The sequence below is a fragment of the Scyliorhinus torazame genome, chromosome 21 (assembly GCF_047496885.1).
Source record: "Scyliorhinus torazame isolate Kashiwa2021f chromosome 21, sScyTor2.1, whole genome shotgun sequence".
NCBI lineage: Eukaryota > Metazoa > Chordata > Chondrichthyes > Carcharhiniformes > Scyliorhinidae > Scyliorhinus > Scyliorhinus torazame.
In genome coordinates this window covers 8,042,071-8,069,830 of record NC_092727.1, presented here as the reverse complement: position 1 = coordinate 8,069,830, position 27,760 = coordinate 8,042,071, and the positions used below count along the sequence as shown (strand labels likewise).

At 51.7% G+C, this 27,760-nt stretch overlaps 1 protein-coding gene across 26 annotated transcripts in view; it reads right to left on the bottom strand.

Moving 5' to 3' along the window:
- Nucleotides 1-27,760, bottom strand: part of phldb1b (pleckstrin homology-like domain, family B, member 1b) — a 405,781-nt gene that overhangs the window by 176,962 nt on the left and 201,059 nt on the right. For all 26 annotated transcript variants that reach the window (XM_072486416.1, XM_072486401.1, XM_072486409.1 and 23 more), the window contains one exon: nucleotides 12,366-12,488. In XM_072486416.1, the coding sequence (XP_072342517.1) occupies nucleotides 12,366-12,488 (123 nt within the window). The remainder of the gene's footprint in view (nucleotides 1-12,365; nucleotides 12,489-27,760) is intronic.

The following is a 27,760-nucleotide window of genomic DNA, read 5'->3' as shown; positions in this document are numbered from 1 at the left end:
CCCAACAAACTGAACCCCAAAACCCCAACAAACTGAACCCCAGGCGCCAACAAACTGAACCCAAACCCCCAACAAACTGAACACCAAAACCCCAACAAACTGAATCCCAAAACCCCAACAAACTGAACCCCAGACGCCAACAAACTGAACCCAAACCCCCAACAAACTGGACCCCAAACCCCCAACAAACTGAACCCCAAACCCCAACAAACTGAACCCCAAAACCCAACAATCTGAACACAAAACCCCCAACAAACTGAACCCCAACCCCCCAACAAACTGAACCCCAAAACCCCAGCAAACTGAACCCCAAACCCCCAACAAACTGAACGCAAACCCCCAACAAACTGAACCCCCAAATCCCCAACAAACTGAACCCCAAACCCCCAACAAACTGAACCCCAAACCCCCAACAAACTGAACACCAAAACCCCAACAAACTGAACCCCAAACCCCAACAAACTGAACCCCAAACCCCCAACAACCTGAACCCCAAACCCCCAACAAACTGAACCCCAAAACCCCAAGAAACTGAACCTCAAAACCCCAACCAACTGAACACCAAAACCCAAGAAACTGAACCCCAAACCTCCAACAAACTGAACCCCAAAACCCAACAAACTGAACCCCGAAACCCCAACAAACTGAACTCCAAAACCCCAACAAACTGAACCCAAAAACCCCAACAAACTGAACCCCAGGCTCCCAACAAACTGAACCCCAAACCCCCAACAAACTGAACCCAAAAATCCCAAAAAAACTGAACCTCAAAACCCCAACCAACTGAACCCCAAAACCCAACAAACTGAACCCCAAACCCCCAACAAACTGAACCCCAAAACCCAACAAACTGAACCCCGAAACCCCAACAAACTGAACCCCAAAACCCCAACAAACAGAACCTAAACAAACAGAACCTCAAAACCCAACAAACTGAACCCCAAATCCCAACAAACTGAACCCCAAACCCCCAACAAACTGAACCCCAAAACGCCAGCAAACTGAACCCCAGACGCCAACAAACTGAACCCAAACCCCCAACAAACTGAACCCCAAATCCCAACAAACTAAACCCCAAAACCCCAGCATACTGAACCACAAACCCCCAACAAACGGAACACCCAAACCCCAACAATCTGAACCCCAAACCCCAACAAACTGAACCCCAAACACCCAACAAACTGAACCCCAAACCCCCAACAAACTGAACCCCAAGCCCGAACAAACTGAACCCCAAACCCCAACAAACTGAACCTCAAAACCCCAACAAACTGAGCCCCAAACCCCCAACAAACTGAACCCCAAAACTCAGCAAACTGAACCGCAAACCCCCAACAAACTCAACCCCAAACCCCCAACAAACTCAACCCCAAACCCCCAACAAACTGAACCCCAAATCCCAACAAACAACCCCAAACCCCCAACAAACTGAACCCAAAACCCAACAAACTGAACCCCAATACCTAAACAAACGGAACCCCAAAACCCCAACAAACTGAACCCCAAAACCTAAATAAACTGAACGCCAAAACCCCAACAAACTGAACCCCAAACCCCCAACAAACTGAACCCCAAAACCACAACAAATGGAACCCCAAAACCCCAACAAACTGAACCCCAAACCCCCAACAATCTGAACCCAAAACCCCAACAAACTGAACCCCAAATCCCCAACAAACTGAACCCCAAAACTCAGCAAACTGAACTTCAAACCCCCAACAAACTCAACCCCAAACCCCCAACAAACTCAACCCCAAACCGCCAACAAACTCAACACCAAATCCCAACAAACTCAACCCCAAACCCCCAACAAACTGAACCCAAAACCCAACAAACTGAACCCCAATACCTAAACAAACTGAACACCAAAACCGCAACAAACTGAACCCCAAAACCTAAATAAACTGAACGCCAAAACCCCAACAAACTGAACCCCAAACCCCCAAAAAACTGAACCCCAAAACCACAACAAATGGAACCCCAAAACCCCAACAAACGGCACCCGAAAACCCCAACAAACTGAACCCCAAACGCCCAACAAACTGAACCTCCAAAGCCAACAAACTGAACCCCAAACCCCCAACAAACTGAACCCCAAACCCCAACAAACTGTACCCTAAAACCCCAACAAACTGAACTCCAAACCCCCAACAAACTGTACCCTAAAACCCCAACAAACTGAACTCCAAACCCCCAACAAATTGAACCCCAAACCGCAACTAACTGGACCCCAAACCTCAACAAACTGAACCCCCAAACCCCAACAAACGGAACCCCAAAACCACAACAAACTGAACCCCACACCCCCAACAAACTGAACCCCAAAACTCAACAAACTGAACCCCAAAGCCCCAGCTAACTGAACCCCAAACCCCAACAAACGGAACCCCAAATCCCCAACAAACTAAACCTAAACCCCCAACAAACGGAACCCCAAGTCCCCAACAAACTAAACCCGAACCCCCAACAAACTGAACCCAAAACTCAACAAACTGAACCCCAAACCCCAACAAACTGAACCCCAAAACCCAACAAACTGAACCCATACCCCCAACAAACTGAACCCAAACCCCAACAAACTGAACACCAAACCCCCAACAAACTGAACGCCAAACCCCCAACAAACTGAACCCAAAACCCCCAACAAACAGAACCCCAAACCCCCAACAAACTGAACCCCAAACCCCCAACAAACTGAACCACAAGCCCCCAACAAACTGAACCCAAACCCCAACAACCTGAACCCCAAAACCACAACAAACTGAACCCCAAACCCCCAACAAACTGAACCCTAAACCCCAACAAACTGAACCCCAAGCCCCCAACAAACTGAAACCCAAACCCCAACAACCGGAACCCCAAAACCCAACAAACTGAACCCCATACCCCCAACAAACTGAACCCCAAAACCCCAACGAACTGAACCCCAAACCCCCAACAAACTGAACCCCAAACCCCCAACAAACTGAACCCCAAAACCCCAACAAACTGAACCCCAATAAACTGAACCCCAAACCTCCAACAAACTGACCCCCATACCCCCAACAAACTGAACCCCAAACCCCCAACAAACTGAACCCCAAAACCCCAACAAACTGAACCCCAATAAACTGAACCCCAAACCTCCAACAAACTGACCCCCATACCCCCAACAAACTGAACCCCAAACCCCCAACAAACTGAACCCAAAACACCCAACAAACTGAACCCCAAACCCCCAACAAACTGAACCCCAAACCCCCAACAAACTGAACCCCAAACCCCAACAAACTGAACCCCAAACCCCAACAAACTGAACTCAAAACCCCCAACAAACTGAACCCCAAACCCCAACAAACTGAACCCCAAACAAACTGAACCCCCAAACCCCCAACAAACTGAACCCCAAACCCCAACAAACTGAACCCCAAACCCCAACAAACTGAACTCAAAACCCCCAACAAACTGAACCCCAAACCCCAACAAACTGAACCCGAAAAACCCAACAAACTGAACCCCAAACCCCAACAAACTGAACCCCAAACAAACTGAACCCCCAAACCCCCAACAAACTGAACCCCAAACCCCAACAAACTGAACCCCAAACCCCAACAAACTGAACTCAAAACCCCCAACAAACTGAACCCCAAACCCCAACAAACTGAACCCCAAACAAACTGAACCCCCAAACCCCCAACAAACTGAACCCCAAACCCCCAACAAACTGAACCTAAAAACCCCAACCAACTGAACCCCAAAACCCCAACAAACTGAACACCCAACCCCCAACAAACTGAACCCCAAAACCCCAACAAACTGAACCCCAAATCCCCAACAAACTGAACCCCAAACCCCCAACAAACAGAAACTAAGCAAACTCAACCCCCAAACTCAACAAACTGAACCTAAAACCCAACAAACTGAACCCCAAATGCCAACAAACTGAACCTCAAAACCTCAACAAACTGAACCCCGAACCCCAACAAACTGAACCCCGAAACCCCAACAAACTGAAACCCAAACACCAAACAACTGAACCCAAACCCCCAACAAACTGAACACCAAAACCCCAACAAACTGAACCCCAAAACCCCAACGAACTGAACCCCAACCCCCCAACAAACTGAACCCCAAACCCCCAACAAACTGAACCCCAAACCCCCAACAAACTGAACCCTAACAAACTGAACCCCAAACCCCCAACAAACTGAACCCCATACCCCCAACAAACTGAACCCCAAACCCCCAACAAACTGAACCCAAAAACCCCAACAAACTGAACCCCAAACCCCCAACAAACTGAACCCCCAAACCCCAACAAACTGAACCCCAACAAACTGAACCCCAACAAACTGAACCCCAAACCCCCAACAAACTGAACCCCATAACCCCAACAAACTGAACCCCATACACCCAACAAACTGAACCCCAAAACCCCAACGAACTAACCCCAAACCCCCAACACACTGAACCCAAAACCCCCAACAAACTGAACCTCAAAACCCCAACCAACTGAACCCCAAACCACAACAAACTGAACCCCAAACCCCAACAAACGGAACCCAAATCCCCCAACAAACTGAACCCCAAACACCCAACAAACTGAACCCCAGAACTCCAACAAACTGAACCCCAAACCCCCAACAAACTGAACCCGAAAACCCAACATACTGAACCCCAAACCCCCAACAAACTGAACCTCAAACCCCCAACAAACTGAACCTAAACATACTGAACCCCACAAATGCAACAAACTGAACCCCAAAACCCCCAAAACAGAACCCCAAAACCCAACAAACTGAACCCCAAATCCCAACAAACTGAACCCCAAACTCCCAACAAACTGAACCCCGAACCCCAACAAACTGAACCCCAAAACCCCAACAAACTGAACCCCAGGCGCCAACAAACTGAACCCAAACCCCCAACAAACTGAACACCAAAACCCCAACAAACTGAACACCTAAACCCCAACAAACTGAACCCCAGACGCCAACAAACTGAACCCAAACCCCCAACAAACTGGACCCCAAACCCCCAACAAACTGAACCCCAAACCCCAACAAACTGAACCCCAAAACCCAACAATCTGAACACAAAACCCCCAACAAACTGAACCCCAACCCCCCAACAAACTGAACCCCAAAACCCCAGCAAACTGAACCCCAAACCCCCAACAAACTGAACGCAAACCCCCAACTAACTGAACCCCCAAACCCCCAACAAACTGAACCCCAAACCCCCAACAAACTGAACCCCAAACCCCCAACAAACTGAACACCAAAACCCCAACAAACTGAACCCCAAACCCCAACAAACTGAACCCCAAACCCCCAACAACCTGAACCCCAAACCCCCAACAAACTGAACCCCAAATCCCCAACAAACTGAACCCCAACCCCCCAACAAACTGAACCCCAAACCCCCAACAACCTGAACCCCAAACCCCCAACAACCTGAACCCCAAACCCCCAACAAACTGAACCCAAAACCCCAACAAACTGTACCCCAAATCCCCAACAAACTGAACCGCAAACCCCAACAAACTGAACCCCAAACACCCAACAAACTGAATTCAAAACCCCCAACAAACTGAACCCCAAACCCCCAACAAAGGGACCCTCAGATCCCAAACAATCTGAGTCCAGATTCAGGAATCTGCTGGTGTGCCGGGGAAAGGATGGAGCTCACAGGAGGAAAAGGATTTTGTTCCAACTGGGGTTGAAAGGGCTAACACCAACTCTAGTCCATGCAGGGTCGGAGCCTGGAGGATTCCCAGCTACAGTCTAACATTCTCACACTGCAGTACATTGCCCTGAGATCAAAACAATTCGCAACAGTACCATCTCTCTCCCGAAACCTACAGCTAGTATCTGCTGACTTTGTCCTTTCTGATTGTCAGTGACACAACTGAAAGCCACAACGCTGTGATGGCAGTGTCTGGTTCACTTATTCCAACATCCTGAGTAAACAAGTGTCTTCCTGATGCTCTCACTCCTGTGCAAACACACAGACTAACGTATTCTGTTATCATGGGGACAGCAGGATATTTAGACATATTGGTACTCGGAGTGGTTGCTGGGAGATATCAAATAAATTTCCCGTCTCCATTTCCTCACTCACTTTCCTGAATCAGTTCCAAATTTCCTGTCCCAAAATTTTCAACAATGACAATATCCCTGGCTGACCCCCTCACTAGCCACATAAAGAGATATTAGGAGAAATTATGGCCAAGTGGGATGGTTTTAAGGGGCATATTCTCGGAGGAGAGAGAGGTGGAGAGACAGAGTGATTCAGGGAGGAATTCCCGAGCTTTTGGCTGAGACCAGCTTAGCCACCAACGGAGGAGTGAGGAAAATGGGTGTTGCACGAGAACTGGAAGAGGGTAACGATCTTGGAGGATTGTGGGGCTGGAGGAGGTTAGAGAACTAGGGAAGGACAATGCCATGGAGAGATCGGAAAATAAGGATGCGTTCATTCACTCTTGAAACAGCAACGACAATACTGAGCTTCTGATCTACTCTGGCCGAGACAGGACCAGCACCGTGGTTACTGAACAAACAGAATCGATGCAAACCTTACTGCAGAAATTCACACAACTGTCTTATTTCCAACTTTCACCAATGATGGAAATAAACAATGAAAATGAGCCTCAAACATCATAAATGAAAACTCTGTGTTCTGCTGTTAGTAACAGGACCCAGCTCCAAATCTAGTCGCTGACCATGTTTTCCAGCCAGTTTATCTCCTGCCATGGTACGAATAGAGAATCCACAAGCCCCCTGTAATACAAGAATCCCGAGGCATTTCACAGGAGCATTATAAAACAAATGTAATTCCTACCTCTCAAGGAGAGCTCTGTGATAGGATGATATTTAATCAAGCGGGAGGGTGTAGGGTGGGGCCCTATGACCTCCTCGCCTTTGCCCCAATTTTCTTTCAATTTAGAGTACCCAATTATTTTTTTCCAATTAAGGGGCAATTTAGTGTGGCCAATCCACCTACCCTGCACATCTTTGGGTTGTGGGGGTGAGACCCACGCAGACACGGGGAGAATGTGCAAACTTCACACGGACAGTGACCCGGGGCTGGGATCAAACCCGGGTCCTCAGCGCATGAGGCAGCAGTGCTAACCACTGCGCCACCAGGCTGTCCCCCCCTTGCCCCAGTTAAATCAGGGGCAGGAAGGTTTATTGATGGCCAACTGAAGCCCGTAAGTAACAATCAGTGCCCACTTCAGAGTCTTATTCCGTCACCACTGGTATTCAACCAGCAGCGGGCGAGGGAATAGCCGCCTGGGAAGTCTGAGGTTAAAACGGGCTGCGGTGGGTTGGAGGGCACTTGAAGCCCGCCCGAAGTACCTGGGATTGGGAAAGGGAGGTTCTGCTGACTTCCAATTCCCCCCTGCCAACGACATCCATCTGCAGCCCCATTCCGACCTCACTACCTGTGGCCCCGGGTGGACCTCTTGGATCTCTGGCGGGTGCACTGCCGGCAGCTCCCACCACTCCCCAGTGGCTCTGCCAGTGGTGAAGTGCTGGCTGGCAGCACTGGAGGGGTGGAACTTCTACCCCTCGGGTCCTTGGTCCCGGAGAGGGCATGCCAATGGGCAGTTAAGTGCCTGATTAGCACTGGTCTTCCTGAAAGGAGGCAACGTGGGCCGCTCACTGGCTCACTGGTGGGTGGGTGAGACCCCCATCACCTGCACTAAATTCCACCCAATGTACAACATCAAACCACATAAGGAGATATTAAGTCAGGTAGCTTGGTCAAAGAGGTCGGATTTAACGATGGGGTGAATAAAATTGGAGATATGTAAGAGGCCGGAATTAGAGGAGCACTTTGACTGGACATTAGGATTTATACTGTTGTTGCAGCCAATGTCATTATATTCCTAAATCACCATTTCACTGCTGCCCAAGCCATCAGTTGTATTTCCCCAATGCTGTCCTGTTGAGTCAGTTCCTGGAACTCTATTTCCATAAATTATTACTTATCCAGAACTCTAACTATTCCTAACCTGTCCCATACTGAGGCCCAGACCGCTATCATCCTCCAGATGACGTTATTAGCTAAGTTCAGACAGAAGTGATTGAATGCTGGTGTCTCTGAGTTGCACAGGAGAAGCCACAGATTCTACAGGCTGTATCAGCTTCAGAAAATGCACTAATTATCACTTGCTACTATTAGAAGACATGATTAGATTTCACAGGATACTTAATAAATTTGGTAGAGACCCAGGCCAACATTCATGACCAGGTTGAATCGAAGGCTGAGGAGCATGGAGCATGGGCAGCATGGTAGCATTGTGGATAGCACAATTGCTTCACAGCTCCAGGGTCCCAGGTTCGATTCCCGGCTTGGGTCACTGTCTGTGCGGAGTCTGCACGTTCTCCCCGTGTGTGCGTGGGTTTGCTCCGGGTGCTCCGGTTTCCTCCCACAGTCCAAAGATGTGCAGGTTAGGTGGATTGGCCATAGTGTCCAAAAAGGTTAAGTGGGGGGTACTGGGTTACGGGGATAGGGTAGAGATGAGGGCTTGGGTCGGGTGCTCTTTGTAAGGGCTGGTGCAGACTCGATGGGCCGAATGGCCTCCTTCTGCACTGTAAGTTCTATGATTCTATGAAAATTCGCTATGGATGAGGGATCAATCCTGGGAGTCCCTCTTTGTCTTAGGGCTCAGTACCACATTGGGAAATCAGTGTTGGATCAAGTGGAATGTTTTATGAACAAAAAGAAATGACCATATGTGACATGTACTTTTTCATCCCACAGTGTCCTTCTGAGAAGCATTTTTACTCAATGACACCCTTCTACCCGGACCTGTGCTGAGATGCTCGGACCTATCTACTGATCGATAAGCAAAGGAACCTATTCTCCGGTGAGATTACACGGCATCAACCCCAGGGCCGGGATTCTCCCCTACCCGGCGGGGCGAGGGGTCTCGGCGGGATGGAGTGGCGGGAACCATTCCGGCGTCAGGCCGCCCCAAAGGTGTGGATTTCTCCGCACCTTTAGGGGCCAAGCCCTCACCCGTGGCGGAGTGGTTGCCGTGCTGCCGGCCGGCGGGAAAGGCATTTGGCGACACAGCAGCCGGGGGCGAAGGGACTGCGGCAGGCGGCGGACATCCGCGCATGTGCAGGGGGGGGGGGTTATCACTTCCGCATCGGCCATCGCGGAGGCTGTGGCCGAGGCGGAAGGAAAAGAGTGCCCCCACAGCACAGGCCCGCCCGCGGATCGGTGGGCCCCGGTCGCGGGCCAGGCCACTGTGCGGGCACCCCCCGGGGCCAGATCGCCCCGCGCTCCCCCCAGGATCCCGTAGCCCGCCCGCGCCGCCAGTCCCGCCGGGAAGGTAGGTGGTTTGATTCACGCCGGCGGAACTGGCATGACAGCGGCGGGACTTCAGCCCACCGCGGGCCGGAGAATCGCTGGGGGGGTGGGGGGGGGGGGGGGTGGTGGGGGGGGGGGGGGGGGGCGCCGACCGGCGCGGTGCGATTCCTGCCCCCGCCGAATTTTCGGTGCCGAAGAATTCGGCGGCCGGCGGGGGCGGGATTCACGCCGCCCCCCCGGCGATACTCCGACCCGGCGGGGGGGGGGGGGGGGGGGGGGTCGGGGAATTCCGCCCCAGGACAGTGACAAATTAGAGTAGTGGCATCTTCGGAGAATGCATCATTTGATGCCGGAGTTAGCCTTTATAAGGTGCAGGGATTCCTGCCTGAGGAGTAACAGTGCTGAGCAACAGGACACAATACTCTGTGATTATACTGCTGCTTGACACAGTGGAGTAGTTTGTTCAGAAACTTCAGAGGGCAATTAAAAGTCAACCGCACTAAGTCATAAATAGAATTGCATCAAATTTACAGACACAGAAACAGGTCATTTGACCCAACTCGTCTCCACTCCACATGAGTCTCGATTCACCCCTCTTCCTCTCATCCTATCAGCAAAACCTTTTATTCCTTTCTCAATCATGTGCTTACTCAGCTTCTCCTCCAATGCATCTTTCTATAATTAGGCTATATATAGTTCAGACTGGGTAAGAATGGCAGGCTTCCTTCCTGAAGGACATGAATGAACCAGCTGGGTTTTTCTGACAGTCCGACAGTTTAATCATTCCTCAAACTGGGACCAACAACTTACTTCAAGATTTGTTGTTGAATTCCTGATTCTCAAACGGCCACTTGAGCCCCACATTCGCAGGATTATTACTCCAATCTTCAGGGTTGCGAGTTAAGTCACATAATTATTACACAGCAGTGTCTGTGTGTGTCGCCAGCTATTGAACGGAATTTCTCCCATCATTTGTGGAATTACATAGAATGTACAGCACAGAACAGGCCATTCGGCCCATCTGGTCCATGCTGGTGCTTACTCTCTGCATGATCGAGACTGTTAGCATGATGGTTATGTTACTGAACTAGCAATCGAGAAGCTTGGAATAATGACCTGCAGATATAAGGTCAAATCCCATCCCAGCGGTTAGGGATTTCAATTCAGTGAATTCAATAATTCTGGAATAAGAAGCTAACGTTTGTAATGGTGACCTTGAAACTAATGAATTGTCATGAAATTCCATCCAATCCATTAATGTCCTTTCCAATTCCAATTCTCTTCCTGCACCTGCTGTTGCACGAATGTAGGCTTTTGCACATTTCCATAGCTAGCAATCCCGGAGCAGGTCGCTAGTCTGTCACCAGGGGCTTATTGTTTGATGGGTGCCAATCCACGTCAGGCGAAGCTGACCAGGAGTCCTGCTGGAAGGATTTGCATTTGATACCCAACCTGCTTGGCCGTGTTATTAACAACAACCTCCCTTGGCCATCAAGTCCTGGGGCGGGACTTGAACCTAGAGATTGAGGCTCAAAGGCAGGGAAGCTACCCACAAGTCCCCTCTTTAATGCCCTTCAGGGAAGGAAATCTGCCATCTTTAGCTGGTCTGGCCAAAATGGCACTCTGAAATGACTGAGCACTTCACACTCAGTTGTCAAGAATGCAACGTCCGGGGCGGCTCGGTGTTGCAGTGGTTAGCACTGCTGCCTCAGGCTCCAAGGACCCGGGCTCAATCCCAGCCCCGGTAACTGGAGTTTGAACACATTTCTTTAAAAAATTTAGATTGCCCAATTATTTTATTCCAATTAAGAGGCAATTTAGCGTGGCCAATCCACCCAACCTGCACATCTTTGGGTTGTGGGGGTGAGACCCACGCAAACACGGGGAGAATGTGCAAAGTCCACACGGACAGTGACCCAGGGCCGGGATTCGAACCCGGGTCCTCAGCGCCGTAGGCAGCAGTGCTAACCACTGCGCCACCATGTCGCCCCGAGTTTGCACATGCTCCCCGTGTCTGCGTGGGTCTCACCCCCATAATCCAAAACGATGTGCAGGGTAGGTGGATAGGCCAGGCTAAATCGGAAAAAATTAACTGGAGAGAAAAAAGAATTGGGTGCGTTAAATTTTCTTTTTACAAAGAATGCATCTTCCAAAAGGGTGATTTGGGACGGGTAATAAATGCTGACTTGCCAGTGATGTCCACATCCTGTGTGTAAATTAAAAAAAACATCAGCCCACTCCATCTCTCCTGATCAGGTACACACACTATTCCAACTACACAGGGGCCGATTCTCCGAGCCCCGCGCCGGGCCAGAGAATCACCCCAACCGCGCCACGACGCCGGTGCGCCATTGTCCGAGGTGCGGAGAACCGGCGCCATTTGCGCCGCCGTGTTTGGCGCGGCGCCGGCTGCGGGCCGCTGGAATCGGCGGGGCTGCAGATTCTCCGGCCCCGGATGGGCCGAGCGGCCGCGCGGATACGACAGAGTCCCGCAGGCGGCGCTCACCCCTGGTCGCTGCCGGCGGGAACTCTGCGGGAACGGTCAGGGGGCGGCCTGTGTGGGGGAGCGGGGGGGGGGGGGGCTCGTTCACCGGGGGGGGGGGGGGGCCCTCCGATATGGTCCGATCGGGGCACACCCATCGGCGGGTCGGCCTCTCCCCCCCCCCACCCCGGGCTTACTTTCTGGCGCGGCCGACCCCTGAACACCGACTCCATGTTGAGTCGGGGCCGGTGCGCAGAAGATGTCCCCCGCGCATGCGTGGGTTGGCGCGGCGCCCATTTGGTGCCGCGAAAGGAGGCTGGAGCGGCGTGAACCACTCCAGCGCCGTGCTGGCCCCCTGTGGGGGCCAGAATCGGTCGTACCCGGGCCCGGTTTGCGCCGTCGTGAAACGCGACGGAGCTGACGACGGTGCGAACACTTGGGCTCCATATTGGAGAATCGCCCCCACAGCGCCTTCTGCTCAACCTGCCAGTAACTGAAATAAAACATTCCGCCATCTATTGGCCTATCCAAATATCACCAGGTTAATGTGCGACGAGGTCAATCTGGGAAGCCATACCTGAGGAATGACAGTAGGACATTGGGGTGTTTCGGTTCCCAGACATCATACTCTTCATTCTGAAAGCCTCTGCCGGATGGTTAAAGCGGAAGAATGTTGACTGGCCAAAACATAGCATGCACCCTGTCGAGAAAGAGCAATGAGGAGAGACATCAAAGTAAGTTCCAGGCTGGTCTCTGCAGACAATTAACTGAACTGACCATCGTAAACATCCAACATCACAACTAAATGTAAGATACAAATACACAGCCTCTAATCTGACTGTAGGAGAGGTCTGAGTTTATTGGGAATATCAGGGACACGCCAGTGGACTGGACACGCTAGATGTGGGAAGAATGTCCCCGATGTTGGGGCGTCCAGAACTAGGGGTCACAGCCTAAGAATAAGGGGTCAGCCATTCAGGACTGAGATGAGGAAGAACTTCTTCTCTCACAGAGGTGTGACCTTGTGGAATTCCCCACCACTGTTGGGACCAGTTCGTTGGATATATTCAAGAGGGAGCTGGACGTGGCCCTTACGGCCAAAGGGATCAAGGGGAATGGAGAGAAAGTGGGATACTGAGTTTGCATGATGAGCCATGCTCACATTGAACGGTGATGCAGGCTCGAAGGGCCGAATGGCCTACTCCTGTACCTATTTTCTATGTTTCTATGTTTATTGGGGAATATCAGGGGGGCAGTCACTGTTTCCATTATAATGGTAGCAAATATCAGAAGTTGTCAGATTTTGAAACGAAACATGGATGATAACAATGGTTAAGAATTATCTTGTTGCAGTGATTTGCTTGTCCCTGAAAGTTACCCTTTCCCGTTTCCCCTTCCCCGGACCATTGAATACAACATTCTCCCAGGAAACCAGGGTGAATGGGCAGCACAGTAGCATTGTGGATAGCACAGTTGCTTCACAGCTCCAGAGTCCCAGGTTCGATTCCGGCTTGGGTCACTGTCTGTGCGGAGTCTGCACATCCTGCCCGTGTGTGCGTGGGTTTCCTCCGGGTGCGCCGGTTTCCTCCCACAGTCCAAAGATGTGCAGGTTAGGTGGATTGGCCATGATAAATTGCCCTTAGTATTCAAGATAGCCCTTAGTGTTGGGGGTGGGGGGGGTTACTGGGTTATGGGGATACGGTGGGGGTGTTGACCTTGGGTGGGGTGCTCTTTCCAAGAGCCGGTGCGGACTCGATGGGCCGAATGGCCTCCTTCTGCACTGTAAATTCTATGATTCTATGATAAACCAGACAATACCAACAGGAGCAGGTGTAGCAATTCACACCCTTTGTCCCAGGCTGTTGCTGTGGCTACTTCCAATTTATTTCCATATTTTGAGGCCGTGTGCATGCTTGCAATTACCGTCAGGAGAGAAAAAAAATCAAGTTTGCCCTTCGTGGCTCAGGTGGGGAATTCTGGGCGAGATGGAAGATGTTATTGTCTCTATTTTACTGATTTATTTTGTTGCCAGTGGGTAAAGTGAGGGGGTTGGGGGGACAATGGATGAGGGCAGAGGAAAAAAGGGAATGTTAAACACATTCATGTTCTGTATGCGTCCTTATGAACGGTGACAGCACAGAGCACAGTGCTTACTTGAATAAAAATATTTTTTTCAAAAAGGAGAGACTGAAAGCTCGGACGGTTTTTATTTTAGGAAGTGCCAAGTGTGATTGAAAATAAAAAGTAAACGTTTCTCAGCATTTTCCTACAACACTTCACATTTTATACGGAGGAGTGACACTGCCCACCAAACACTTTGAGGTAGCATCAGATTAATTTTTGGAAAAGCCTGAAGTGTGAGTCGCAGATCTATCTCATTTCGACCCATGTTCTCCATTGCTTTGCTGCAATCAAGCACTCGGTCTTTTCTTCAGCCATGCAAATCTCTCTCTCCTCACACACACCAATGGACCACGTCTGTGAACGCAGGAACCTCTGAGCCATCACACAGATTACAAACAAGGGGATTTGTTTTGTAGAAAGAAAACGACATCAATAATTTGGAATTGAAAAGCCGGCACCACGGAACTGTGGGAAGAAGAATGCCCTTCGGAGAGGGAAATCTGCCACTCAGATCCTGCCTGGCCTCTACTTTTTAACATGTGTTCTCTGGGGTGTGAACAAAGCTGGCTAAGCCAGCTTTTAGTGCCCATCATTAATTGCCCTCGGGAAGGTGGTGGTGAGCCACCTTCTGGAGCCACTGCAGTCCACTGCAACCATCCAACATTTCAGCACGTTTTAGTTTGATGTTTTAAGTTTTGTTTGTGATTTGTCTTTGTTGAAGGTTGAATCCCTTTAAGGAGCTGCCTCTTTCACTTTGTCCCTCGATTCGTTTGATTTAGTTGAATCGGGCTCCACAAAGTAGTTGAAACCGCTGCAGTTGCAGTGGTGTAGGTACATCCACAGTGCTGTTAGGGGTGGGAGTTCCAGCGACAGTGACGTACAGAGATTTCATTCCCAATTGACTATTAACCCCCCCTCAAAAGTAACGCAACTGGTCATTTAGATGAAAGAAAGCCACCATTACCTTGTCGGGGACATTAGAGATTGGCAACCTGCACAAATAAAGTGCGGGTAACCTCAGGGCAACTCGGGCAGGTCTTGGATAGTTTTTTAAAAACTTTTTCCAATTAAAGGGCAATTTAGCGTGGCCAATCCACCTACCCTGTACATCTTTGGGTTGTGGGGGTGAGACCCATGCAGACACGGGGAGAATGTGCAAACTCCACACGGATATGACCCGGGATCGAACCTGGGACCTCGGCGCCGTGAGGCAGCGATGCTAACCACTGCACCACCGTCGCCGGTCACGGGTATTTATTGCTCAGTGTCCCACGTCCACTCCAAAACAAGTTGAGACTTTGCTAAGTCTCCGTTTCTGAGAGGAAGCCTGCACAGCAGAAAGTGGAGAGAGTCATTCCATTGCTTGGGCTGAATCGAAAGGTAGAGATGATTGAATTGTGTGTGTCCTCCACTGCGCCATCCAATCCGCTAAAATCTAAATCCTTGGGCCGGGATTCTCCGAGCCCGCGCCGGGTCGAGTGCCCGCCGAGTCCTGCCGGCGTGGTTTACGTATGGTCCTACCCGGCGGGACCTCGCCGTTCTGGCGAGGGGAGCCTCCACGGTTGCCAGGTCTGCGATTGGGGGCTACCGATCGGCGGGCACGCTCAGTCCAGGAGGGGCCTATGTTCCATCGCGCCAGGCCCCTGTAGGGCTCCGCCATGTTGCCCGAGGGCCGGCGCGGAGACGGCCGTGGCGCGCGTGCGCGGACCCGGGCCGGCTTTCGGCGCCGGAGCAGCGTGCAGTACCTCAGGGCCGTTCTGGCCCCCGAGGAAGGGGAGAATGACCGGGCCTGGAGGCCTGTTGACGCCGTCGTCGCTCGCGCCGGTTCTGACGCCTGAGTCAACACTTGTTGTAATGGTGTAAAGACAACCAAAGAGTTAAAATAAAGAGTTTTCAAATCAAGTTGCGTCTGGTCGAACGTAAAGTTTCTGGGGTGTTGAAATAGTGTTGGTTTGTATTTTCAGTTTTATTAATGCTACAGAACTTGCAACACAGGAACAGCAGGGCGATCAGTCCAACTTGTCCGAGCCTGTGTTTACATTCCAAACCATCCAGCTCCGGCTCACACAATCCACACATCCTATTCCATTCTCGCTCACGTGTGTATCTAAATGTATCGACGCTGTTCACCTCAACCACTCCCTGCGCAAGTGAGTTCCATATTCCCATCGCCCTCTGGGCGATGTTCCCCGCTCCTCCAGCCGTGTGTTACTCGGCCGCACGCCGTTCGCTGGCGGGGGGATTCGAACATCCCGCCGCTTGTCAACGGGACTGCCCATTGTGACCACCCCATTCCGCCAGGAAATCCACGGGCGGGGGTGCGCTGCCAGTGGGAAAAGTGAACCTCAAGCACCGGCGGATTCCGGAATTCCGGCCTCTGATTTCCCGACTGGGTCTATTAGCTTTTGTGAGGTGATTTTTTTTTTTATTATCGCACTTGCTTTCCAACTGAATATTTTCCTCCTTATCCAGCTCCACTGTTTAAATAACACAGTGTAAGGAACCAGTCACGTCACGGCCAGCTGAGTTAAATCTTGCTGTGCGCAAAATGGCTGCCACGTGTCTGACAAGTTAAAAATAGCCTGACAGCACTTCAAAGTCATTCTTGTCAGTAAAGCACTCCATGATTTTTTTTTCCAGAAGACTAAATGAATACAATTCTTTTCTCCCTCTTTTTAAATGAAAGGCTATTTCATAAATTCCAGCTTCCTTCAAAGATCCCTGCATTCAGACAAGACTCATATTTGTGGTTGTTGAGGCCTTGGCCAGAATTGAAGGGGTGTGGGGTGGTGGGGGGGGGGAGGGAATAGAGGAAGCGTCCCGAAGATCAAAGTTTGGAAACAACTGTGTTTACGTTAAATATAAGTCAACTCCGACTTATTCAAAGTCCCAGCCAGCCTCGGATTAATGAAGGTTCATCTCCTGAGTAATAACCAGACACAAGTTTTCAACCGATTTGAACGGTCGAGTTGGTTTTGACAATCATACCAGAGCATCTTGTTGGCAAACTGTTAGATTAATGCTGAAACCTTTCAGAGAATGTGCACATGTAACCTCATTCTCATCTCAACTTCAACGCCTTGTGCTGACGAATCCTGCTGAGGCAGACAATCCTTCTTGAGAATAAATTTGCTTCTGAAAAGAAGAATTTGCATTTACCCTGTGGGTAGTGGGCCCCTTGAAGGAGCAAGGTTTTAAACGGACGATCGGGCCGTGGGGCGCGGATCCCTGGGCTGAGAGCGGGCGGGCGCTCCTGGGCGGACTCGACCCTGGAGCTGGAGGGGGTCGGTCACACATCCGAGTGCTCTGTTTATAGTCAGAGTTTTCTACTAAGTAGATTGTTGTTTTTCAAACCTGCTGGCCACCAATCATGTAGGTATCACCGTGGCGATGAAGATCATCGGACGTTCCTTCGAATCGGCACGCAAAACAGGAAACGGATCTTGGGTGCGATCAACCGGCCACGCTGCTCCTGGAAAGCACAGCGTGGCCAATAGGAGCCAGGAGACCCTGCTCCTGGGATATGCCCACTTGCACCACCTCATGGGATCTAACACGAGACATTGCAATGTAAACCCCACCCATTGTGGCCGGGATCACTTTTGGGCAAATCTGCATATCAAAGCGAGACAGGTAGTCTGACTTTAATATGCAGTTTACGGAGGTACCCTAGGCATTAGGATCGATCCCCTTTGCCTCAGACACCTCGGGCAAGTGCCGTTCAGGACTGGTCTCCACCAATGGAAACCAGACGGAACGGTGCTTGTGGGGGTCTCCCAGGGAATCAGGCCCCCAGGTGCATGCCTTTTGGGCAGGGTGGCACCTGAGCACTGCTGGTGCCACCTGGGCACCTTGACACTGGTAGCACTGCCAGGGTGTCAGGTTGGCACTGCCAAACTGCCATTTCTTTTTGCATGGTGGCGACGAGGAGCCCAAATTTATAATTTAGTCAGGTGTTTGACATTCCTGATGCACCTGATTGAAAGTGCAGGATTCGCTGGACAGCCAGCCGCGTTTTCCTAAGCGACACACTCTCACCAGCAGCGGGATCCTCCGTCCAGGCAGCCGGCCAATGGGATTTCCCATTGTGGCCACCCCACACCGTCGGGAAACCCGCGGGCGTGGATACGCTGCCGGCGGAGCGGAGGATCCCGCCGACGGAGAAATCAGCAGAAAGACTTTCACAGAGTCAGTAAACTTTGTGAAAGACCATTACCATCAGCGGCCCTCGATAATTATGACAAGGTAGAAATCTAATTCGACCACAAGAGCCCGTAGAGAAGTGACAGAAGCTTTTGTAGCTAGATTATGGCAAATAGCAGCGCACCGTGAATATGGACCTGCCCCTTAATGACATGATCGTATAGTGTGTGGGGTCAACAACACTGCGATACAGAATAAACTGTTGTCAGAGCCTGAGATCATTTGGAAGAAGGCGCTAGAGGTTGCTCTAGCTATAGAAAGCACAAAAAAGGCACCTGAGTGCTTCAAAGCGTGCGGGGAAACAAAGTCTGGAAAGAAGCCGTTAGCGGCAGTGGCACCAAGATGGAGGGCAGAGGGTTTAATGAGCAGAGAAATACAGAAAGTGAGAGAATGCGGAGATATAGAAGATTCAGATAGCAACCCAGGAGTAGTGAAGAGTGCTATAGATGTGGACGGGGAGTCTCTCCCTGGAGAAGTGCCGGTTTCAAGAAGTTGTGTGCTTGGCCTGTGGTAGAAAAGGATACAGAAGGCGCGAGTGTAGAAATAAGTGGGGCCTGTCCAGTGAAAGCAGGGTCTGTCCAGTGAAAGCAGGGCCTGTCCAGTGAAAACAGGGCCTGTCCAGTGAAAGCAGGGCCTACCCAGTGAAAGCAGGGCCTGCCCAGTGAAAGCAGAGCCTACCCAGTGAAAGCAGGGCCTACCCAGTGAAAGCAGGCCTGCCCAGTGAAAGCAGAGCCTAACCAGTGAAAGCAGGGCCTGTCCAGTGAAAGCAGAGCCTACCCAGTGAAAGCAGGGCCTGTCCAGTGAAAGCAGTGTCTACCCAGTGAAAGCAGGGCCTGCCCAGTGAAAGCAGGGCCTTCCCAGTGAAAGCAGGGCCTGTCCAGTGAAAGCAGAGCCTGCCCAGTGAAAGCAGGGCCTGTCCAGTGAACGCAGGGCCTGTCCAGTGAAAGCAGGGCCTGCCCAGTGAAAGCAGTGTCTACCCAGTGAAAGCAGGGCCTGCCCAGTGAAAGCAGGGCCTTCCCAGTGAAAGCAGGGCCTGTCCAGTGAAAGCAGAGCCTGCCCAGTGAAAGCAGGGCCTGCCCAGTGAAAGCAGGGCCTGTCCAGTGAACGCAGGGCCTGTCCAGTGAACGCAGGGCCTGTCCAGTGAAAGCAGGGCCCGCCCAGTGAAAGCAGGGCCTGCCCAGTGAAAGCAGGGCCTTCCAAGTGAAATCAGGGCCTGTCCAGTGAAAGCAGAGCCTGCCCAGTGAAAGCAGGGACTGTTCAGTGAAAGCACGGTCCACCCAGTGAAAGCAGGGCCTGCCCAGTGAAAGCAGGGCCTGCCCAGTGAAAGCAGGGCCTGTCCAGTGAAAGCACGGCCTGTCCAGTGAAAGCACGGCCTGTCCCGTGAACGCAGGGCCTGTCCAGTGAAAGCAGGGCCCGCCCAGTGAAAGCGGGGCCTGCACAGTGAAAGCAGGGCCTGCCCAGTGAAAGCAGGGCCTGCCCAGTGAAAGCAGGGCCTTCCCAGCGAAAGCAGGGCCTGTCCAGTGGAAGCAGAGCCTGCCCAGTGAAAGCAGGGCCTGCCCAGTGAAAGCAGGGCCTGCCCAGTGAAAGCAGGGCCTTTTCAGTGAAAGCACGGTCCAGCCAGTGAAAGCAGGGCCTATCCAGTGAAAGCAGGGCCTGCCCAGTGAAATCAGGGCCTGTTCAGTGAAAGCAGGGCCTGCCCAGTAAAAGCAGGGCCTGTTCAGTGAAAGCAGGGCCCGCCCAGTGAAAGCAGGGCCCGCCCAGTGAAAGCAGGGCCTGTCCAGTGAAAGCACGGTCCACCCACTGAAAGCAGGACCTGTCCAGAGAAAGCAGGGCCTGCCCACTGAAAGCAGGGCCTGCCCAGTGAAAGCAGGGCCCGCCCAGTGAAAGCAGGACCTGTCCAGTGAAAGCACGGTCCACCCAGTGAAAGCAGGACCTGTCCAGAGAAAGCAGGGCCTGCCCACTGAAAGCAGGGCCCGCCCAGTGTAAGCAGGGCCCGCCCAGTGAAAGCAGGGCCCGCCCAGTGAAAGCAGTGCCTGCCCAGTGAAAGCGGGGCCTGCACAGTGAAAGCAGGGCCTGCCCAGTGAAAGCAGGGCCTTCCCAGTGAAAGCAGGGCCTGTCCAGTGAAAGCAGAGCCTGCCCAGTGAAAGCAGGGCCTGCCCAGTGAAAGCAGGGCCTGTCCAGTGAACGCAGGGCCTGTCCAGTGAACGCAGGGCCTGTCCAGTGAAAGCAGGGCCCGCCCAGTGAAAGCAGGGCCTGCCCAGTGAAAGCAGGGCCTTCCAAGTGAAATCAGGGCCTGTCCAGTGAAAGCAGAGCCTGCCCAGTGAAAGCAGGGACTGTTCAGTGAAAGCACGGTCCACCCAGTGAAAGCAGGGCCTGCCCAGTGAAAGCAGGGCCTGCCCAGTGAAAGCAGGGCCTGTCCAGTGAAAGCACGGCCTGTCCCGTGAACGCAGGGCCTGTCCAGTGAAAGCAGGGCCCGCCCAGTGAAAGCGGGGCCTGCACAGTGAAAGCAGGGCCTGCCCAGTGAAAGCAGGGCCTGCCCAGTGAAAGCAGGGCCTTCCCAGTGAAAGCAGGGCCTTCCCAGCGAAATCAGGGCCTGTTCAGTGAAAGCAGGGCCTGCCCAGTAAAAGCAGGGCCTGTTCAGTGAAAGCAGGGCCCGCCCAGTGAAAGCAGGGCCCGCCCAGTGAAAGCAGGGCCTGTCCAGTGAAAGCACGGTCCACCCACTGAAAGCAGGACCTGTCCAGAGAAAGCAGGGCCTGCCCATTGAAAGCAGGGCCTGCCCAGTGAAAGCAGGGCCCGCCCAGTGAAAGCAGGACCTGTCCAGTGAAAGCACGGTCCACCCAGTGAAAGCAGGACCTGTCCAGAGAAAGCAGGGCCTGCCCACTGAAAGCAGGGCCCGCCCAGTGTAAGCAGGGCCCGCCCAGTGAAAGCAGGGCCCGCCCAGTGAAAGCAGTGCCTGCCCAGTGAAAGCGGGGCCTGCACAGTGAAAGCAGGGCCTGCCCAGTGAAAGCAGGGCCTTCCCAGTGAAAGCAGGGCCTGTCCAGTGAAAGCAGAGCCTGCCCAGTGAAAGCAGGGCCTGCCCAGTGAAAGCAGGGCTTGCCCAGTGAAAGCAGGGCCTTTTCAGTGAAAGCACGGTCCAGCCAGTGAAAGCAGGGCCTATCCAGTGAAAGCAGGGCCTGCCCAGTGAAATCAGGGCCTGTTCAGTGAAAGCAGGGCCTGCCCAGTGAAAGCAGGGTCTGTTCAGTGAAAGCAGGGCCCGCCCAGTGAAAGCAGGGCCCGCCCAGTGAAAGCAGGGCCCGCCCAGTGAAAGCAGGGCTTGTCCAGTGAAAGCACGGTCCACCCACTGAAAGCAGGACCTGTCCAGAGAAAGCAGGGCCTGCCCACTGAAAGCAGGGCCTGCCCAGTGAAAGCAGGGCCCGCCCAGTGAAAGCAGGACCTGTCCACAGAAAGCAGGGCCTGCCCACTGAAAGCAGGGGCCGCCCAGTGAAAGCAGGGCCCGCCCAGTGAAAGCAGGGCCTGTCCAGTGAAAGCACGGTCCACCCAGTGAAAGCAGGACCTGTCCAGAGAAAGCAGGGCCTGCCCACTGAAAGCAGGGCCCGCCCAGTGTAAGCAGGGCCCGCCCAGTGAAAGCAGGGCCTGCGAAGTGAAAGCAGGTCCTGCGCAGTGAAAGCAGGGCCTGACCAGTGAAAGCAGGGCCTGTCCAGTGAAAGCAGGGCCTGCCCACTGAAAGCAGGGCCCGCCCAGTGAAAGCAGGGCCCGCCCAGTGAAAGCAGGGCCCGCCTAGTGAAAGCAGGGCCCGCCCAGTGAAAGCAGGGCCTGCCCAGTGAAAGCAGGGCCCGCCTAGTGAAGGCAGCGCCTGTGCAGTGAAAGCAGGGCCTGCCCAGTGAAAGCACGGTCCAGCCAGTGAAAGCAGGGCCTGCCCAGTGAAGCAGGGCCTGCCCAGTGAAAGCAGGGCCTGTCCAGTGAAAGCAGGGCCCACCCAGTGAAAGCAGGACCCGTCCAGAGAAAGCAGTACCTGTCCAGAGAAAGCAGGGCCTGTCCAGAGAAAGCAGGGCCTGCCCAGTGAAAGCAGGGCCTGCCCACTGAAAGCAGGGCCTGCCCACTGAAAGCAGGGCCCGCCCAGTGAAAGCAGGGCCCGCCCACTGAAAGCAGGGCCTGTGCAGTGAAAGCAGGGCCTGCCCAGTGAAAGCAGGGCCTGCCCAGTGAAAGCAGGGCCTGTCCAGTGAAAGCAGGGCCTGTCCAGTGAAAGCAGGGCCCACCCAGTGAAAGCAGGGCCTGTTCAGTGAAAGCAGGGCCTGTCCAGTGTGAAAGCAGGGGCTGCCCAGTGAAAGCAGGGCCTGCCCAGTGAAAGCAGGGCCTGCCCAGTGAAAGCAGGGCCTGCCCACTGAAAGTAGGGCCCGCCCAGTGAAAGCAGGGCCCGCCCAGTGAAAGCAGGGCCTGCCCAGTGAAAGCGGGGCCTGCCCAGTGAAAGCACGGCCCACCCAGTGAAAGCAGGGCCCGCCCAGTGAAAGCACGGCCCACCCAGTGAAAGCAGGGCCTGTGCAGTGAAAGCAGGGCCTGTCCAGAGAAAGCAGGGCCTGCGAAGTGAAAGCAAGGCCTGCCCATTGAAAACATGGCCTGTCCAGTGAAAGCTGTTCAAACCCGATTGTCGGCAATCACTCGGGTATCACATATACCTTTACAATTTCAGTGTGTCCCAAAGAACACATGGGATGTGAAGTTCTTCGGGATGACTTGAGATCATGAAAGGCACAGAAATACCAGTCTGTCTTTTTTGGTTGTCACTTTTCCTCATCTATGTTCTGCTGTCTTCCACTGCCTTCTGGGCCCATTCGAGCCTCACCCTGTGGCTTAATGTGTGAGCCAATTGGTAGATTCTTCAATATTATAAACAGATTATTTCACTTCAAAATAGTTTGTCTGGGTCGCCATCTACAGAACACATCGGTAAAACTGACTCAGAAGTTCAGTGTTAGAGAGAAAACGTTTTACTGTATCTCCGCAGCCTTGGGCTGAACATATGCCACAGAGTCTATATTTACCAGCATTCTCCTGGCCAACCTCCCACTCTCCAACCTCCGTAAACTTCAGCTCGTCCAAACCTCTGCTGCCCGTTGCCAAGCGCTGCTCGCACGTTATCCCTGAGCTCGGTGACCCACACCGGATTCCGATCCCCCAATCATCCTTCAGTTTAAAATTCCTCCTTGGCCATACCCCTCCCTGTAACCGCCTCCAGCTCCACAACCTCCCAAACTGGGGGACATGGTGATGTATTCACTGGAGTGGTAACCCTGGGGACATGGGTTCAAATTCCACCAAAGCAGCTGGTGGAATTTAAATGCAGCTAACGAATCTGGACTGTAAAGCCAGCCTCATTAATGGCGACCATGAAGCTATCGTCGATTGTTGCAAAAACCTGCTGGTTCACTAATTCATGTTCGTTAGGGAAGGAAATCTGCTGTCCTTACCCAGTCTGGCCTACACGTGACTCCAGACCCACAGCAATGTGGTTGACACTGAACTGCCTCTGAAATGGCCCAGCAAGCCACTCGGTTCAAGGACAAATCTGGGTGGGCAACAATTATGCCAGTGATGCCCACACAGCGTGGAATAATAAATTAAAGGCATTTCTCCGTTTCTCTAGTCTCCTGTGGCCATTGTCAACTCCTCATCCCACACACCATCGGTGCTGGAGTCTTCAGTTCACCCAGTCCCTAACACTATGAACCCTTCGCTGCCGTCCAACTCCTCCGTTCAGCCCTTATTGCAGGTTGTTGTGGTAGAGATTGCACAGTTAAGCACTTGTGGCTGGGTCACAATATATACAGACACTTCCTTCAAACAAATCTCTTTTCCTGTCCCTCTCTTTGACTCATTGAAATAAGCATCTTTGTTCATGATTGACGCCGTATCTTCTTGTTCTCCACCTCTAAAATAAATTGGTGAAGTTTTACCCAAGTAATTTATCCAGCATGTCTGTTCTGGTGAGGACTAACCTGGTCCTCGATGATCAGCTTGTCTGGTTACTTTACCTTTGTGGCTTTACGATTTGTACAAGATCAATGGGTAATGAATAAAATGTTCATCCCTCAATACAACTTGCCTCTATCTGTGATGTATAGATTTTTTCCCCTTTTAAATGTTGCTTAAATATTACTCAGGGAATTTCTTTATATAACTCAAGGGAGTGTTCCTAGGCCCAACCATCTTCAGATGCTTCATCAATGACCTTCCTTCCATCATCGGGTAAGAAGTACGGGTGATCGCTGATGACTGCACAATGTTCAGCACCATTCACAAATCCTCAGATACTGAAGCAGTCCATGTCCAAATGCAACAAGACCTGGGCAACAAGTGCCAGGCAATGACCATCTCCAACGAGAGAGCGAATCTAACCATCCCCCCCTTGACATTCAATGGCATTGCCATCACGGAAATCCACTCTATCAACATCCTGGGGGTTACCATTGACCAGAAACTTATAAGTTAAACCAGATATTGAACTCGACTGGATGTGCAATCTCTCCATCCCACACCAGGATAGTCTGAGAGCTCTTCTCTTCTTTCTCGAAAAGAAGCCTGGACAATTCCCATCCACCACCACTCTCCTCCGCCTGGCTGAACTCGTTCTATCTCTCAACAACTTCTCCTTTAACTCATTCCATTTTCTCAAAATCAAAGGTGTAGCAATGGGTACCCGCACGGGTCCCAGCTACGCTTGTCTTTTTATGGGGTATGTGGAACATTCCTTGTTCCAGGCCTATCCGGGCCCCCTCCCACAACTCCTGTACCGGTACATTGATGATTACTTTGGTGCGGCTTTGTGCTCGCGTCCGGACCTGGAAAAATTCATCAACTTCGCTTCCAGTTTCCACCCCTCCATCACTTTCACCTGGTCCATCTCAGACACGTCCCTTCCCTTCCTTGCATTTAGATTGCACCTTTAATCCACTGAAACACCCCAAATTGCTTGGCTGTTATCAACCGGAATCTGACACTGATCGACATACCTACTTCATCGATACTAAGACAGGTCAAAGAGCTAGATTTTAAGCAAAAGGTGGTGAATCTTTGGGAATCGTAAGCAAAGGGAGCTAGAGAGCTTGAGAGATTTAGGGAGGGAATTCCACAGCTTGGAGCTTGGGGGTGCTCAAAAAGCCAAAATTTGACGAGTCCAGTGATCCTGGAGGGTTGTGGGACCGAAGGAGGTTACAGAGAGAGGGAGCGCTAAGACCACATGGAGGGGATTGAAAACTTGACGACGGAAGAAGTTTTCCTAATTTAAAAAAAAAATTTTTTTAGAGTACCCAAACCATTTTTTTCCAACGAAGGGGAAATTTAGCGTGGCCAATCCACCTACCCTGCAATTCTTTGGGTTGTGGGGGCAAAACTCACAACCCACTGCGACACCGTGCTGCCTAAGTTTTCTTAATCAAGACATTGCCAATGTAGGTCAGCAAAGATGAATGGGACTGGAGTGTTAATTAGGCGCTGTTTAGCACAGGGCTAAATCGCTGGCTTTGAAAGCAGACCAAGGCAGGCCAGCAGCACGGTTCAATTCCCGTACCAGCCTCCCCGAACAGGCGCCGGAATGTGGCGACTAGGGGCTTTTCACAGTAACTTCATTTGAAGCCTACTTGTGACAATTAGCGATTTTCATTTCATTAAGCTGCCTGCAGATAGGGCAGCAGGGTGGCGCATTGGTTAGCACTGCTGTCTCACAGTGCCGAGGTCCCAGGTTCGATCCCGGCTCTGGGTCACTGTCTGTGTGGAGTTTGTATATTCTCCCCGTGTTTGCGTGGGTTTCGCCCCCACAGCCCAAAGATGTGCAGTGTAGGTGGATTGGCCACGCTAAATTGCCCCTTAATTGGAAAAAATGAATTGGGTACTCTAACTTTATATTTAAAAAAAGATGTCTGCAGAGGAATTCTGATACCACCATACCTACATCGTACACAGTTACGTAGGGTGGGAGACCATCCAGGTGAGAGCTTCGAAAGAATGGAGTCTCGAGGTAACAAAAGCATGGATGAGGATTCACGCGGTGGACAGATTGAGGCAGGACTGGGGCCTAGTGATATCACATGTGTGGTTTTGGTGATGGAGAGAATTTGGGGTTGGTTGCTCAGTTCCAATCTCACCTCAATTTGAATGTGCTGCTTAAAAACATCAGATTTACCTAAGAGCAATGCAGAGTTTACACCGGTTGTGAAGTATGCAACAGATTTAATTACAAATCTTTTAACTACAAAATCTCTGCATTCACAAGACTTCAATTAGAACCATACAATCCCTATAGTGCAGAAGGAGGCCATTTGGCCCATCGAGTCTGCACCGACCCTCTGAAAGGGCACCCTACCCAGGACCACTCCCTCACCCTATCCCCATAACCCTCCTAACCTGCACATACTTGGACACAAAAGGACAATTTAGCACGGCCAATCCATCTAACCTGCAAATCATTGGACTGTGGGCGGAAACCCACGCAGACACCGGGAGAACGTGCAAACTCCACAGTCACCCAAAGCCGGAATTGAACCCGGGTCCCTGGCTATGGTTAAGTGCCAACCACTGTGCCACCCCAAAATCTCTGCACTCAGGCTTTCAGTTCAGCTTCTAGGTCTTTCTATTTACTTTAATTCTGAATCAACACCCAGCCTTAATCAATCAAGCACAGTGGGCATAGATCAGTTATCAGACTAACATAAATGAGCACAGAACAATTAAACCATTGAACACTGCTGGAAATAAAGATCACGGTCTCAATAGCGAGTGACCATTAAACTTCTGGCTTGTCAGAATAAACACAGCTGGTTCAACAAGGCAGGAAATCTGCTGTGTCCACCTGGTCTGCCCCTTTGTCAGTTCCCACACCATCATGCCTGCTGGTAGGGTCCTGATGTACACTAAGTGACTGCTGTGTTTCCTGCTTTCCAACAAAGTACACAGAAGTGTAAAGTGCTTTGGCGCATTGAGGTTGCGAAAGGTGTTATATAGATGCAAGCTGGTTTCCTTTGCCCTATGAAACAGGCTAGCCGGCCATCACTCTGAATCACACAAGAACAAACCTGGGGACTGCAGTGGTTCACGGCAGTGGCACGCCATCATTTTCTCAAGGGAAACTCGGGATGGGCAATGCCCACATCTCAGGAATTAATTCCCCCCAAAAGGTTTAACATTCCATAAATGGAAAACAAAATTCTCATTCCAGTTTTCCACTGGGAAGGGATTAAGTGCAACTCGAGGGGGCCTAGGCTGGCACGTATCTGAGCTTTGCACACTGGATTCCGGTTTCCTGTTTGGGTTCTGAAATTATTCACTTTGAGTTCTGAACACAGACCTGACGAGATGCTTAATATTTTGTTTGTTATGCTAGTAACATACGAGTCCCAAAGGAAGAAAGCTTTCTGCATCTGATCAGATCTTAAATTATACTGTTTGACGTTTCAGGTTATTTGACCATGAAAGACGCCACAAGGAAGTTAAGCTTGCCCCTAGTCGCACAAACAGGCACGTACGTGCGCCCACACTCACGTGAACAGGCACATGCATGTGCCCACACGTGAACAGACATGTGCATGCACACATGCGAACAGGTATGTACATGCACACATAAACAGGCGTGTATGTGCACGTGATCAGATGTGT